Source organism: Clupea harengus, chromosome 15 (assembly GCF_900700415.2).
Source record: "Clupea harengus chromosome 15, Ch_v2.0.2, whole genome shotgun sequence".
NCBI classification, from domain to species: Eukaryota; Metazoa; Chordata; class Actinopteri; order Clupeiformes; family Clupeidae; genus Clupea; species Clupea harengus.
The window spans coordinates 25,523,616-25,538,147 of NC_045166.1; the positions used below are offsets into that span (position 1 = coordinate 25,523,616).

At 41.5% G+C, this 14,532-nt stretch overlaps 1 protein-coding gene across 3 annotated transcripts in view; it reads left to right on the forward strand.

Moving 5' to 3' along the window:
* fam49a (family with sequence similarity 49 member A) overlaps positions 1-11,034 on the forward strand; it is a 33,985-nt gene extending 22,951 nt beyond the window's left edge. For 2 of the 3 annotated variants that reach the window (XM_012820994.3, XM_012820996.3), the window contains exons 4-12: positions 114-235; positions 1,506-1,611; positions 1,843-1,979; positions 3,713-3,790; positions 4,065-4,181; positions 4,460-4,539; positions 5,373-5,499; positions 5,632-5,702; positions 8,213-11,034. In XM_012820994.3, the coding sequence (XP_012676448.1) occupies positions 114-235; positions 1,506-1,611; positions 1,843-1,979; positions 3,713-3,790; positions 4,065-4,181; positions 4,460-4,539; positions 5,373-5,499; positions 5,632-5,702; positions 8,213-8,276 (902 nt within the window). In that variant the 3' untranslated portion in view covers positions 8,277-11,034. The remainder of the gene's footprint in view (positions 1-113; positions 236-1,505; positions 1,612-1,842; positions 1,980-3,712; positions 3,791-4,064; positions 4,182-4,459; positions 4,540-5,372; positions 5,500-5,631; positions 5,703-8,212) is intronic. The other variant, XM_031581384.2, reaches the window with a different exon arrangement.
* The last annotated feature ends 3,498 nt before the right edge of the window (positions 11,035-14,532 follow it).

Below are 14,532 nucleotides of genomic sequence, written 5' to 3' on the forward strand. Positions count from 1 at the left end.
AAGACGTCCTAGGTTGCATGTTGAGTGTATTTATGCTGAGTTCCTTGTACTAAGTGTGTGTGTGTGTGTGTGTGTGTGTGTGTGTGTGTGTGTGTGTGTGTGTGTGTGTACAGATGCACAGCCAACGGACTGCGAGAGGGATGTGTGGAACCAGGTGAACGCCATGCTGCAGGAATCGGAGAGCATCCTGTTAGGCCTACAGGCTTATAAAGGAGCAGGGCAGGAGATACGAGATGTACGCCTCTCACTCACTCACTCTGCCTCTGCCTCTGCCTCTGTTTCTGTCTCTCTCTCTCTGCCTCTGTGTCTCTCTCGATCACACATACACCTATCAACTTCCAACATACACAGACAAATAAGGAGACAGACAATTAAAAGACCAGATGACGCATGCACTTACAATTTCCCTACTTGCAGCCACCCATAAGTCCCCATACAAACCCAGATCCCAGCAAATTGCTTAACATAAAATGAACCTGGCACGAAATATCTTTGGTGTCAGAACAATGCACAGCCCTATACACTACACTATACACAGTATTATGCATTCAGAACTCATTCATTTACTGCAGTGGTTCCCAAAGTGTGGGGCGCTGTGTCACCCAGGAGGGGCGCGGAGCTATAGCAAGGGTGGTGTGGGTTGGGCTCGAAGAAATTAAACTTATTATTTTAATAATAATAATAATAATAATACCGTCGACTTATATAGCGCTTTTCTAAGTACCCAAAAACGCTTTACATAGGGCAGAACAAACAAAACAAAAAAAAACACAAAAAGAGCAAACAGAACATTTTAGTAAAAAATAAATTATAAAAAAGAACCCTAATTAATTACTGGTCAAATTAAGTATGGCAGTACTCTTACAGCAAAGTAGCCTGCAACGTACCTATTTGGTGGTGCGTTTTATAGCCTACTTTATACTTGAATAATACCTATATGTCAGAAGGAATAGCTAGCCTGATTGTCAATACAATATGAACCAATCCAAAGAATGGAGTGATGCATAGCCAGTCATAAAACGGTAATTGATCTGGCCAGATTTGATCCTTTTTAAACAGGAGCTCTGATCAATCTGAATTGTTTTTATACATTTTTAACTGATTAAATATTTGAGCTGATTGCTACCATTTTAATTAAAAATGTTAGTTCAAATGTAGAAACCATGTTTAAGGAAAGCTATGCAACCGCTTTTTAAATGATGATTTATTACATCTATTACGAGCGTCTTAATCTTGGGAATGCATTCGATTTTCTTCTCACTGTCAAAAGGGGGGCCTGCCAGTTTGGGAGCCACTGGTCTATGGCGGCTTCTTCTCCTATAGTCTGTTTTTCCGTTATGGAGCTAAAGTCTTTGGTGTGATTCACTGATGCCCTACAACAAAATCCCATAATGCTTCTCTCTCTCTCTCTCTCTCTCTCTCTCTCTCTCTCTCTCTCTCTCTCTCTCTCTCTCTCTCTCTCTCTCTCTCTCTCTCTCTCTCTCTCTCTCTCTCTCTCTCTCCAGGCCATCCAGAACCCCAGTGACATGCTTCTACAGGAGCGGGCGTGGAACTCGGTCTGTCCGCTCGTCATCAGGCTCAAGAGGTTCTATGGCTTCTCCATCAGGCTAGGTACTTTTTTTTAACTTTTTACTTCTAGGTACTTTTTACTAAGTACCTTTTACTGCCCCCCCCCCTGTGTTTTTGCTCTCAGTATCTCTGTCTAACCCCCTACGTTTGAATACATTGGATGTACCAAGCAATTTGCCTTTTCCCATAGAGGCTCTCTAGAGGCTGTGGAAGGTGTGTGTGTGTTTGTGTCTGATGGCGCTGTAGATATATTTGTCACCTGTCCCCCGACAGAGAAGGCCCTGAAGAGCCTGCTGGAGTGCCTGACGTGCCCCCCATACACACCCACTCAGCACCTGGAGAAGGAGCAGGCCCTGGCCAAGCAGTTTGCCGAAATCCTCCACTTCACGCTGCGCTTTGACGAGCTCAAGGTGGGAGCTCTCGCTCTCTCTCTCTCCCCCTCTCTTCCTTCCACATGAGAAACAAGTCGCCTCTGACAGACCACGATGGCACGAGTATGGAATACTGCACGTCTGAGGCCGCCAATCATGTCCTTGGAGACTCCAGACGCAACAGTATGCAAGAGATATATGTCCTCGGTCTACAATACGTTAGCTCTCCCTTTTATCATCTAGGGCCTAGATTCTAGGCTAAACGGTGGGCCCTGACCACAAAGTACCCTATAAAAGCATTACCAACTACCGTAAATCCTCAAATTGTATTAGGGGCAGGCCTTTATTTCTTACTTATTTTACGGCTCTTCAGAATGTTCCAAAAAGTTCTGTCGATTTTGAATGGGGCACCCCAACGTTAGCAGGTCTGTAATTTCTTGATATTCACCACTGCGAAAAGTTAATGACCGCTGTCATTGGCAACGGGTTTTGTGCTTCTAATTCACATCTTTCATATCATCCCGCAAGAAGTCCGGTCATTTAACGTAGCGAAAAGTCATTGTAACTTGAAGTCAGCAAGTAATGGGTTGCTACGCAACACCTGGAACGTTAAAGTTCTATTAGCCTGAAGAATTTTGTTTTCTTAGCGGAAATCACGAAATGGCAACAAAATCATTAAAAAGAGGTATTTTGGAGGAATGTCTTCTATCGTTTAGGCAAGTAACTGTATAATAACAAATTCGCCTTGTAGGCTGAAACATTTCTTTTTTTTAATTGCAAACACCCATGAAATTAGCCAACAACGTTAAGCATGAGGAAAACATGTATTTATGAAATGCATTCAATTAAATTGTGATGTCTGCTTTGTGCTGATGGACTGATGCTGGTAGGCTACAGTAAAATAGGCTACCGGTACCTTTTTTTTACCCCCGGCTTGTATTCGGGGCCCGGCCTTTATTTGTCCGTATCGACCACGCCCCCGGCTACTATCTGAAGCCCGGCCTCTAATTGAATCCCGGTCTTTATTTGAGGATTTACGGTAGGTTAGTTACAGGCTACTTTTGTTGTAACAGCGCTGCCATACTTCATTTGACCAGTAGTTGGTTGTTTAGGGTTCTCGTTCTCACGCCCTCCTTGCTGTGGCTCCGTGCTACCCCTGGGCAGCCCCCACCCCACGCTTTGGGAACCACTGGGCTAGACCGTTAAATGTTGTACATTCACAACAGCAGATGGCGCTATTAGGCACTTTTAACATGTGTGCCCTCCCACACTAGAGCAAGTGGAATAACGGGCTAGTATCTCACCTGAATGCAGAACATGTCTGGATAATCCTAGAAATTCCTAGTAATAAATAATCCTAGAAATTCCTGGAAATTCCTAGTATCTGTATACATGGCGAAATAAAGTTGAATTGAATTGAATGCTGAACATTAATGCTAAGAAGATGTATTTGCCCTGTATCCAAGAGCTCCCTTGGACAAACTATTTCCCATCTCTCACCTCTATGCACTCGTTGAGTAGCTGCAACACGATGCCCCATTTGAATGAAAGTATCCCAGCGATTGCATACTGCGTTGCCAGCACTGTTTTGTTTAAAAAGGGGAAAATGCACTGTGGAGTCTCTGCTGTGGCATTTCCTTTTGAGCTCTTGGGACCTTGGTGTGAGAATGTTCAATCAGAATATATAAAGTCTAGGGAATTCTCACACAGACAGTCACAGAATAGGTCGTTATCGGTTTTAAAAATCGTTTGTTTCTGCTGTTTTGTTTTAGATGAGAATCCCAGCCATCCAGAATGACTTCAGCTACTACAGAAGGACCATCAGTCGAAACAGGATAAATAACATGAATGTGAGTTAGCACAGGAGAAATAGCATGAATGTGACTTTGCACAGGATCAAATAACATGAATGTGAGTTTGCACAGGATCAAATAACATGAATGTGAGTTTGCACAGGATAAAATAACATGAATGTGAGTTTGCACAGGAGAAAAAACATGAATGTGAGTTTGCACAGGATAAATAGCCTGTGCATCACACCACTGGCCAAACATGAATATTCTGTTGGAAAAACAGCACTAGAAGATAAAATATTGAGAAAAATAAAATGATTCTGACTGCTAGCTGGACATTGAAAACGAGGTCAACAACGAGATGGCCAATCGGATGTCTCTGTTTTATGCGGAGGCCACACCCATGCTAAAGACCCTAAGCAACGCAACAACAAACTTTGTCACTGAGGTAAGCATTCTGACCCCCTCAGAAACGTTGACTAATGCCCTTCATGATTAATAATATTCCAAGTTCCATGTTCACATGGAGTATGTTTGGCCTAATTACTAATAATTAATTTCTCCCTGTGTGTGTGTGTGTGTGTGTGTGTGTGTGTGTGTGTGTGTGTGTGTGTGTGTGTGTGTGTGTGTGTGTGTGTGTGTGTGTGTGTGTGTGTGTGTGTGTGTGTGTGTGTGTGTGTGTGTGTGTGTGTGTGTGTGTGTGTGTGTGTGTGTGTGTGTGCGCAGAATAAGACGTTACCCCTGGAGAACACGACAGACTGCCTGAGCACCATGGCCAGTGTGTGTAAGGTCATGCTGGAGACACCGTAAGTGACCTCCTGAATGATGCCGACATTTTTAAAACTGTCCTCCTTGACTGTGGAGATTCAGTGAAGGGGAATTTCAAGGCTGATGAGAATAATTATCAGCTTGTGAGTGACAGTGATGTGGATCATTTCTTTGTTGAATGCGTTTCTGTTGAATTCCCTATGGTGATGTCTATGGGTTCCAGACTTCAGGCTGTCATTGACTGCAAAGGATTTGCAACCAAGTATTAAAAGTGACAATTAGATTTATGATTATGTTAGTTTGTCCAATTACTTTTGGTCCCTTAAAAGGGGGGGGGGGGGCACATATAAAATGTGTTGTAATTCCTACACCGTTCACCTGATTTGGATGTAAATACCCTGAAATTAAAGCTGGAAGTCTGCACTTAAAGCACATCTTGATTGTTTCATTTCAAATCCATTGTGGTGGTGTACAGAGCCAAAATGATGAAAATTGTGTCAATGTCCAAATATTTATGGACCTAACTGTACATTTGATCAGCAGTCTACTATTACCTTTCCAATGCTCTGTATTTATTTTTGTTGCTATGGTGTGCATGACTTTTTATTTACTAAAAATACAATGACATAAAGATAACTAGCCAACAGAATAAACATGGCTACCTTGAAGAATTCTTCATTTATTTGATCTGCAAATGTTCAATAAATAAATGAACCTGTTCGATCAGTATCGTAGCATGTCTAGTATCCCCACTCTACTGAGACAATACTCTGCTTTACATCTTTCCAATGCCAGTCAGTGGAACTAAAGGCATCTGCTGTGTGTGTGTGTGTGTGTGTGTGTGTGTGTGTGTGTGTGTCTACTGTTGTAGAGAGTACAGTAGTCGCTTCAACAGCGAGGACACGCTGCTCTTCTGCATGCGGGTGATGGTGGGGGTCATCATCCTCTACGACCACGTGCATCCTAACGGAGCCTTCAACAAGTCCTCCAAAATTGACGTGAGTCTCCCTTCCCCCTGAGACTCATGCCTGGCATTGGATGGGAGTTTTATCCTGTGTTCTGTCTCACTGTGTTCTGTCTCACTGTGTTCTGTCTCACTGTGTTCTTTTCTGTCTCTCTCTACCTCTCAGATGAAAGGATGCATAAAGGTCCTGAAAGAACAGCCAACAGATAATGTCGAAGGTCTTCTAAATGCCCTCAAGTAGGTCTCCTGGTCTCTCTTTCTCTAGGGTTCCCAGGGTCATGGAAATCTAGGAGAAATCCTGAAATTTTGAAAATTCATTTTTCCAGGGCCTGGAAAAGTCATGAAATTCTGTAAATCCATTGAAAGTTCTGGGAAAGTCATGAAATAATAAAAAAAAATAATCGTATGTAGATCCAAAGAAATGAATGATGTTATTGTATTCTTACATGGATAATGTTTCATTTGTACACATTTCTGCAGCATGATCCAGTTTCCACTTAGCTTCCACAGCCCAACTAGCCTATTAGGAAAGTAATAGTAATTCAGTAATAAGGCCCCAATCTGTGGAGTAGTGCGCAATTGTACGTTGTGAAAGGTCATAGAAATTGAATTAAAAGGAACCCCGACTATTAAGACTTGTAGGCCTTAATACGCTATAATTGCCCTCTTCTACTAAAATATCTTGTTAAAAAACACATGAAATATTTTAATTATTTAAAAAATTCTCAACGTTTATTCATAGACAGTAAAAGAAGTGAGCCAGTCCAGAGGGTTTGAATGGAGAGAAGTGAAGCTGGATTACAGGCTATTTCCTGTTGGGCGTCTCACTGATCGTTAGTTGTAGCGTTCATAAACCGCTAGCCTACATCTTCTTTGAAATTGTGGGTTGACGGATGTATAGAGGGCATAACAAGAAAGGGGGGGGGGGGGGGGATTTTCATCTTGAAAATGCCTATAGGCTGCAAAAGGGCACGCCACTCGTAACCACAGACATAAGACTCATCTGCCACTCGTAACCACAGACATAAGACTCATCTGCCACTCGTAACCACAGACATAAGACTCATCTGCCACTCGTAACCACAGACATAAGACTCATCTGCCACTCGTAACCACAGACATAAGACTCATCTGCCACTCGTAACCACAGACATAAGACTAATCTGCCACTCGTAACCACAGACATAAGACTCATCTGCCACTCGTAACCACAGACATAAGACTCATCTGCCACTCGTAACCACAGACATAAGACTCATCTGTCACTCGTAACCACAGACATAAGACTCATCTGCCACTCGTAACCACAGACATAAGACTCATCTGCCACTCGTAACCACAGACATAAGACTCATCTGTCACTCGTAACCACAGACATAAGACTCATCTGTCACTCGTAACCACAGACATAAGACTCATCTGTCACTCGTAACCACAGACATAAGACTGATCTGTCACTCGTAACCACAGACATAAGACTCATCTGTCACTCGTAACCACAGACATAAGACTCATCTGTAAAAAGACTCCTGCATATAGGTCATAGCTAGCGCTCATGGGTCCTCTGTGGTCCCTCACTCCTCGTTCCTTTTCTCCTCTGGCAACAATTAGAGAAATTAGACATCCTTGGTGATGTCACACTTCAAATGATTTCCAGGGCACTAGCTGGAGGACGGAGGACTATAATAATAGATAATAATAACATTAATAATAATAATAATAATATTAATAATAATAATAATAATAACAGATGAAGGTGAAAAGCATATGCTACAGCAGGACACATGACTTGAAGTAGTCCGTTTACGTGACGAAAGGAGCAAATTCAAAATTTTGAATGAAGGCAATATTATTTGTTTCACTGGTATGAATTTTTGGAAAATCTGTTCCTGCTCTCCCTATACATTTGAGCCTCTGTAAAATACGATATATATAATATGTTTTAAAAAAGAATGTGAAGAACTTAATGGGCTGATGTTTTGACTTTTCCTTTTGGTATGTGATTTGTCTGGCCAGCCCTCTCCTGTTCATGGAGGCAGAAGAGGGTAGCCCATGAAACATCTCGATTGAGGCAAACTATGTAAAGCATACGACTGAGGTGCATGCTAATCTCTGAAACTGATATTGGAATAAGTTTTCTCATAAAACTATTTGGTTTGATCCATATGCTTATCTTGACCAGCTGCTGACAGAAAGCGGAGCTCTTCACAACAAACACTGTCCCTCTCGGTTGGCATTAGCATTCGCAAGCTGCTGCACAGACAATATCGATTTCACCCCAATCCCACCTCACCACCTCTCTGATCGTTCTCACTCAGGTTTTGAGTTATGTCATATGTCGTCCTCCTCGCTTACATTGCGCTCGGCTTAAACATGTCTTCTGTTCAGCCTTTTCGAGTTGGTCTCGCTGTAGGGTGAAGAGACCAAGACCGGTGCAACCATTTGACGTCACTACGTTGCATTGTGCCATAAACAACAATGGCGGTTTGCGAGTGAAAAGGATTTTTTTTTAAATGTAATAAAAACAGACATCTAGAGTGTTACTTATATCGCATTTATAAAGCTGATGCCAACGTTAATCTAATAAGGCCTACAAGTCTTCATAGTTGGGTTGTTGTCAATGAAAATGGGTGGGACCCCGGTCTCTCCCTTTTGTGCTAAGCTACTTCTATTCCAGCTGCAAGACCTAATGGCAAAAGTGTATATTGTAGCTTACACAGTTCGTTCTTTCTTTTTTCTTTCTTCAGGTTCACCACCAAACATTTGAATGACGAGTCCACTCCGAAGAACATCAGGACTATGCTTCAGTAAAGTTTGTTTATTTTTGTTTGTTTTGTTTTTGTTTGATTGATTTTGTTTTTATATATATGAGGAGGATCAATGTACTGACCTCAAAGATGTATATGTTTACATTATTTAAGGACTTGATGTTGATACTTGTGTGTATTTACATAGTCATTCCCTCCATGTCACTGAAACGTTGAGAAAATGTACCTTTTTTTTATTCTATAAAATCAAATCTACCATCGCTGATTGCCTATACTGTTTGTTGAAATACAAAATCAATGATGCCTTTTTTTTTTTTTTTAGAAAAAAAAGCCTTACAAACACTCTTGAAAATAATTTGCCATGCAGCTACCTGAACTTGCAACACTCCCACATATAATGAAGTGATCGTATTTAACCAAAGGGGGTCATTTTGTTTGTGTCGTGCCCTGGGGAGGGTGGATGTGGAAGCCTACGGTAGTATTGGTGTATTGATGGACGGTCTTGGTAGGTTAATGCACACACACTGTGCTTGTGCAAAATGTGTGACTGGCCAAGGCAAGACCGTGTGACACACAAAAGAAGTACCGGAACCAAATGTTCTTTCTGTTGTGTGTGTGTGTGTGTGTGTGTGTGTGTGTGTGTGTGTGTTTAGTTCACTTGACGTGTTTGTAAACTGGTTTCAGAAGACGTATGACAGTATTTTTATCTTATGTGGACTTTTTGTTTTCCAGCTGCTTGTTGGGTTATTTGTTTGGCTCATTAACTTCTAACGGAACCCAAGTTCTCTTCAACATTACTTTACTATGTGAAATAAAATAAGATGACGAAGTATTTATCCACATATCTGTAAGCTGCCTTGTCTACAGAGTTTAGGCGCTCTTAGTTCAAATGTTATTCAGCCTGTTTTCTTTCCATTAAATGAAGCCAGAAAGTAAAACGCTTTAAAATCACAAGCTCCCCCAGCATTTTGGGAACTCCTTTAGAAACGGGAATAAGTGTTTGTAACATGTATTGGTGTGACTGGAAATGGCCGTCATGTTCTCAGTAAATCAAACTCCAGTAGACCACAGTGATGGTGTTCGTGTGAGAATCAGTCTGTGAGGTAGAGAGGTTTGTGTTCATGTTGGTGCAGTTCGTAGGAGTTTCTTGCATAGCTTCCAGGTAAACGGGTATCTCTAAGTCTTGCGAACATTTTAATTGAACTGTTTGTCCCGAAACTGAAACCACCCCATCATAAATGTCACAGTAGATGCAGTGCTGACTCATGTCGTGATCATGGGTAATCGTCATGGTTGCACTTACTTTTGGATACCTTGCAGCCAATATTACACACTGATGAACATCAAAATATGACGGGTTGTGTGATAATGACTGATCATTTTTATATCTGAAATAATGTCATGAAACGTATACATCTCATCTACTGTGACCATGTTTGTGACATGGCTATATTTGTCTCTAGACACAGGGTTCAAGTTAAAATGTGCCTAAATCTTTCAGGTTCACATGAGCCATCCACCGTCAAGTGTATGAGAAGATGCCTAACTTTTGTAACTTCTGCTTTGTAGACATTTAAAACAAAACAAAAAACTAAAAAGCCATCTCTCCTTCCTCTCCTCTCTCATTCGCTCTGCTTCAGTGATGCTGTATAGAAAAGAGCTTGGGAGGTCAGCTACAGATGCTACGCTACTCATGAAGCCTTTAATGAAGTTAATCGTCAGGTTTTAGTATTGGCAGAGAGGCGGGTGCTTCTGTGCTGCTGTTCTTAGATCATGTCCTTCAGGATGACCTTGCTGAACATTTCTGAAGTTTCGTGCTCACAAGAGTTCAGGTTTAGAACCGAAGTGGTCTTTTGCCCTCATTCTCAGTCATTTTTGTGGATGGTATTCCCGGAACTGAACCTCCAATGAAAGGGCATTGCATATCAATACAAACAAGGGTAGTTTCAGTGTGTTTGGAGCACTTGTGAGATTGGTATGACTGTCACATGCTTTGAATAAATAGGCTTTTTTGTCTCATAGCCATGCCACAGTGTGCCTGATTTGTGGATTTTGGTGATGATAGAATTCGGTGTGTCGGTGGTGGTGTAGTGTTTTTTTTTTTTTTTTTTTTTTTTTTTTTTGAACCATGTGTAATTGGGGCATGAGCGGACCCATGTGTCAGACAATCACCTACTGTTTGTCCACTCCTGGCAGGGTTTAGCATTCAAGTAAACAACAGTGTTTCTGCCCAGCACAAGTGTAGATGTAAACCTATCTGGTGTGTTTTGCTGAGCTCTCATTCAAAACAGCTTTTGTATGTGTAATGGCGATGAGGAAAAAATGCTTTGGTCAAACATAGATGTTCACAGGTGACTGGTTTGTTTGAATCGTGGTATCATCGGAACCCATCTGAAAAGCCATAAACTAACCAATGCATTACTAATAAAGCCATGACAAAAAAAAACATATCTATGTTCTACCTATGACAATATTCACAGTATATACTGCTAACTCATGGTGTAATAACAATATGAGCTATATCATTCCGAGTATCAGTTGCAATTGTACATAGAGGGTAAATGTTTTTAGTTTCTGCAAAAGCATTTTGTAAGACATCAACTCTTGACAGACACAATGCCTTTACAGTGCAGGGTGAATGTTTGCAAATCATCTTTCAATATTGAGGAGAGATGTGTTAACTGACATTTGTTTTTAATATTTCTTCAAGCCGATTATTTGTTTTATATACACCCTGTGTCACTTGCCTGTTTTGTTGCAGAATGGATGTGTGGATCAACAATAAAATTGGTACATTTTCAGCACAGTCTCTGCACTTATTTATTTCCTGTGAATGTCATATACATGCACCTACATAATATAAAAGATATCAAATACAACTCATGAGAAGACATTGGACTCATACAAAGGCCTTGCTGTACAATACCACAGACTTCCCTGGTTGCAACGTACACAAAATAGCTCCTCAGTGTGATGATAAGGACTGAACACCTGGGGGCAGTGTTACTCATAAAATGCATGTCCATGGAAGGACTTGGGCGTTTGCTCTAGTCTAGCATGATGACAGTAGGCTATAATAATAATAATAATAATAAACCTGTTTAATTTAAGTTTTAGAGCAATCCGATAAAAGACAACTCTGCACATCCGGCCGACACGCGTTGCATTGTCATTATGTTTACAATGAATGGAGCTGCTGGAGCCTGAAAGACATCCAACACAACGAAACACGAAGGTTGGGCCGATGCTGCGCAAACATAAAATGCCACATAATAATTAAAAGTTCACTCGTACTCACATTCGTGAAGAATCTGCTGTTTAAATAATCCCCAAAATATAGACATATCTAATGGGCTCCTAAAAACAATTCAATGTACTTATGCAATCCTCATCAAAGCAATCTACTGTCTTGACATTTTTGGCACGGCCTTTCTAGAGTAAAATGAGCCAGGGCCAGCGCCACCTAATTAACGGTTGGCTTGTGCACAGTTAAAGTGCTCCAGGTGTCTTCCTGGTCCAGTTGTTATGTGGGTTACATATATATAGCTATGGTTGGTTTTATTCCCTCTTCTATCTGCTGGGCAGAAATAGGGGGAGTCGTGGTGTGGCACAGTCAGTTCTGCTGAAGCAGCAACAGTAAATCCTTCAGGTCTGTCCTGAAAGCACCAGCAAATCAAATGATTGCCAGCGTTTTTTCTTTCATAGTGTGGACTAAACGCAATTGAAAGCGGCTGCTGCTCAGGTAGTGCTTGCAGAAGACTGATTAAATGATCGATAATGAGCTCATTATCGCATGTGTACAGCCTAATATGAGCAGATATGGGCCACAATCCGAGCAAAAAAACGCTTTCGAGCAATTGTAGTGTGCTAGGCTAAATGTATTTCTTGCACTTCTTGTCTAACTCCTGATGAAGCAGGACAGTGCCAAGACCAAACGTGCAGCAGTCGAAAATTCATCAGGAAAGAAAGTAATGAAGTAATGTAATCAAGAGGAATAAATGGCTGGATGTAATTGGCCTAAATAAGATTAAATGGCCTAGGGTAAACGACTGGTTATTCTTGAATTGGTGCATGGTGTCTAAGCTTTAGAGGGGTAGTCCAGCAGCAATTTGCGTAGAAGAGGGAGGGAGAGAGGTCTGCATTAGCAGGGATAGAATCGATGGGAGGGACGTGACAGCTTGAGAGACGGCCGAAATGTCAGAGCCTCGGCCTCATTGGGCCCAGGGGAGCGGCGAGGCACAGAGACAAGTGCAGGTTTTTTGGTAGGTTGCCACGGTAATTTACCTCAGCTGACATCTGACGTATGAAAAAACGCAAGCGACTTCACCTGTCAGTCTCATTTAGGTGTCACACACTTTTTGAATATTATTTTAACACCATAGCTTCCCTCTGAAATGTTCCCTTAAGGCTCGTGTTGTCAGTTGAGGTTCTATGTTTCCCCCTCTATTTATTATTTTCTAAATGGTAGTTAGATAACGTCCTGGGTAACATAGTGTTTTGCCCCCGGCTTCTCTGTCAAACTGACTTAAGCTGTGTGTCTTCCTGAAGAACATTTTTATACATATAAAATGCAATTCATCGCTTTTGCTGACAGCACGGGCTCTATCCGATCTAGCCTGTTGCTTTCAGCCCCCGGTCTCTTCTGACGAGGTGATTTTCGTGCACGTTCAAAAAAAAAGGAGGATGATTCAGACAGCTCTGCGGTCACAGACTGCGGCGGTGGAGGTATGCTGAATGGAACCGCTGTAGCCTGTGATAAGGATCTTTCAAAAGAAGGGGGAGCAGGGGGAGTCCCTATTCCTTCCTCTAGTGTTCCACTGACATGCGCGCTGGGAAATGTGTCATTAAAGAGAAGGGAGATAAGCAGAAAATGGACACACTCATACTCTTTCCTCTCTGTCACACGCATACACATTGTCTTTCTTTTTTCTCTGTCAGTCTGTCTTTCTCTTTTTCTGACATCTCTTCAGAAAAAAAGCTGTTAGCTCTTACAAATGACTCAGGGTCCAGTGCTGCTAAGGATTGCTGGCTTATTGATGGCAACACAATCTCCTTTTGTGTCCCCAATCGATAGGCGGAGGAGAGTGCAGTCATTGGCATGGTGCTCTGAGAGAGGAATGAGAATAGCTCAGGCCTTGAGAATGCACCACCAATGCCCATCAGCGGAGATCTGTGCAGTGTTCCAGGCACTCATCCTGCAAGATGGCTCTCTGGTGCTTTTGGAATGCTAGTGTGTGGAGTTAAAATAGACACCCAAAGGACGTCTAGTGAGTTCTATGTTCACATCTACAGTATATTGTGTTTGAGTCTGGCCTTCTGTTTCTTTATAGTTTGTTTACTTGTAATAATTGCCATCAGCCAGTGTTCAGGGAGTCCAGCACAAAAGGGTTTGTTGAAAACAAAAATAAGGCTAGACATTTACTATGGTCTTAGTCATGAACAATAGAAACATCCTTCACTGTGAAAAATGTTTCTTTTTATGTGAGTTTTATTAGCTCATAAAATGTGTCACCACTGAAATAGTGGATAACCTATGAGAAGGGTCAGATCAATCTTATTTGGGCACATTCAGGAAAAAAGGGGATGTTCCATTCATCACTTTTAGTCACATTGTCCCTTATTGATTACACTGAAATGGAAATCTATGGAAGTCACCCACAAGTCACTGACAGCTCATCATCAAAGCATTGCTCCTTGAGAATCCACAATCCTCCAGTTTAGATTATTTCATTAACCATGCTTGGTCCACCCCAAAATGCATGGGTACAATGCGTGAGCATTCATACCCCTCAGTCAAAGTATGCAAGTGTATTTTTTTTCACAATTCTCTCTATAAAATTGCTCAGTATTATATCACTCCATCTCAGACCACCATGAAGTGCAATTTGGTATTAAGTAGAGGTGAGGAAGTGTAGTATCGCAAATTGTTTTGGCACAATATTATATTGATACAGTGGTGCCAAGTATTGCGATATTTATTTCATATTATGATTTCAATTTTATTTCGGAACATACATCTACTCTGATAACAATGCTTCTGAAGTCCAAAAATGCCACAAGACATCATTCTTCTCTTGCTTCCCTGCGGAAATCGGAAAAAAATTAGAGTCGAGAAACAAATTTATAGTGCCAAGATGGCTGCAGAGACTCCCAGTATACGAAACGTAATATATGGGAGAAATAAATCGCAATGTATAGCAGCATCGAATCGCAATAATATCATATTGTGGCCCGAATATCGCGATGGTATCGTTTCGTCGTCTCTGTGGCAATTCCCACCTCTAGTATTAAGTGCTTAA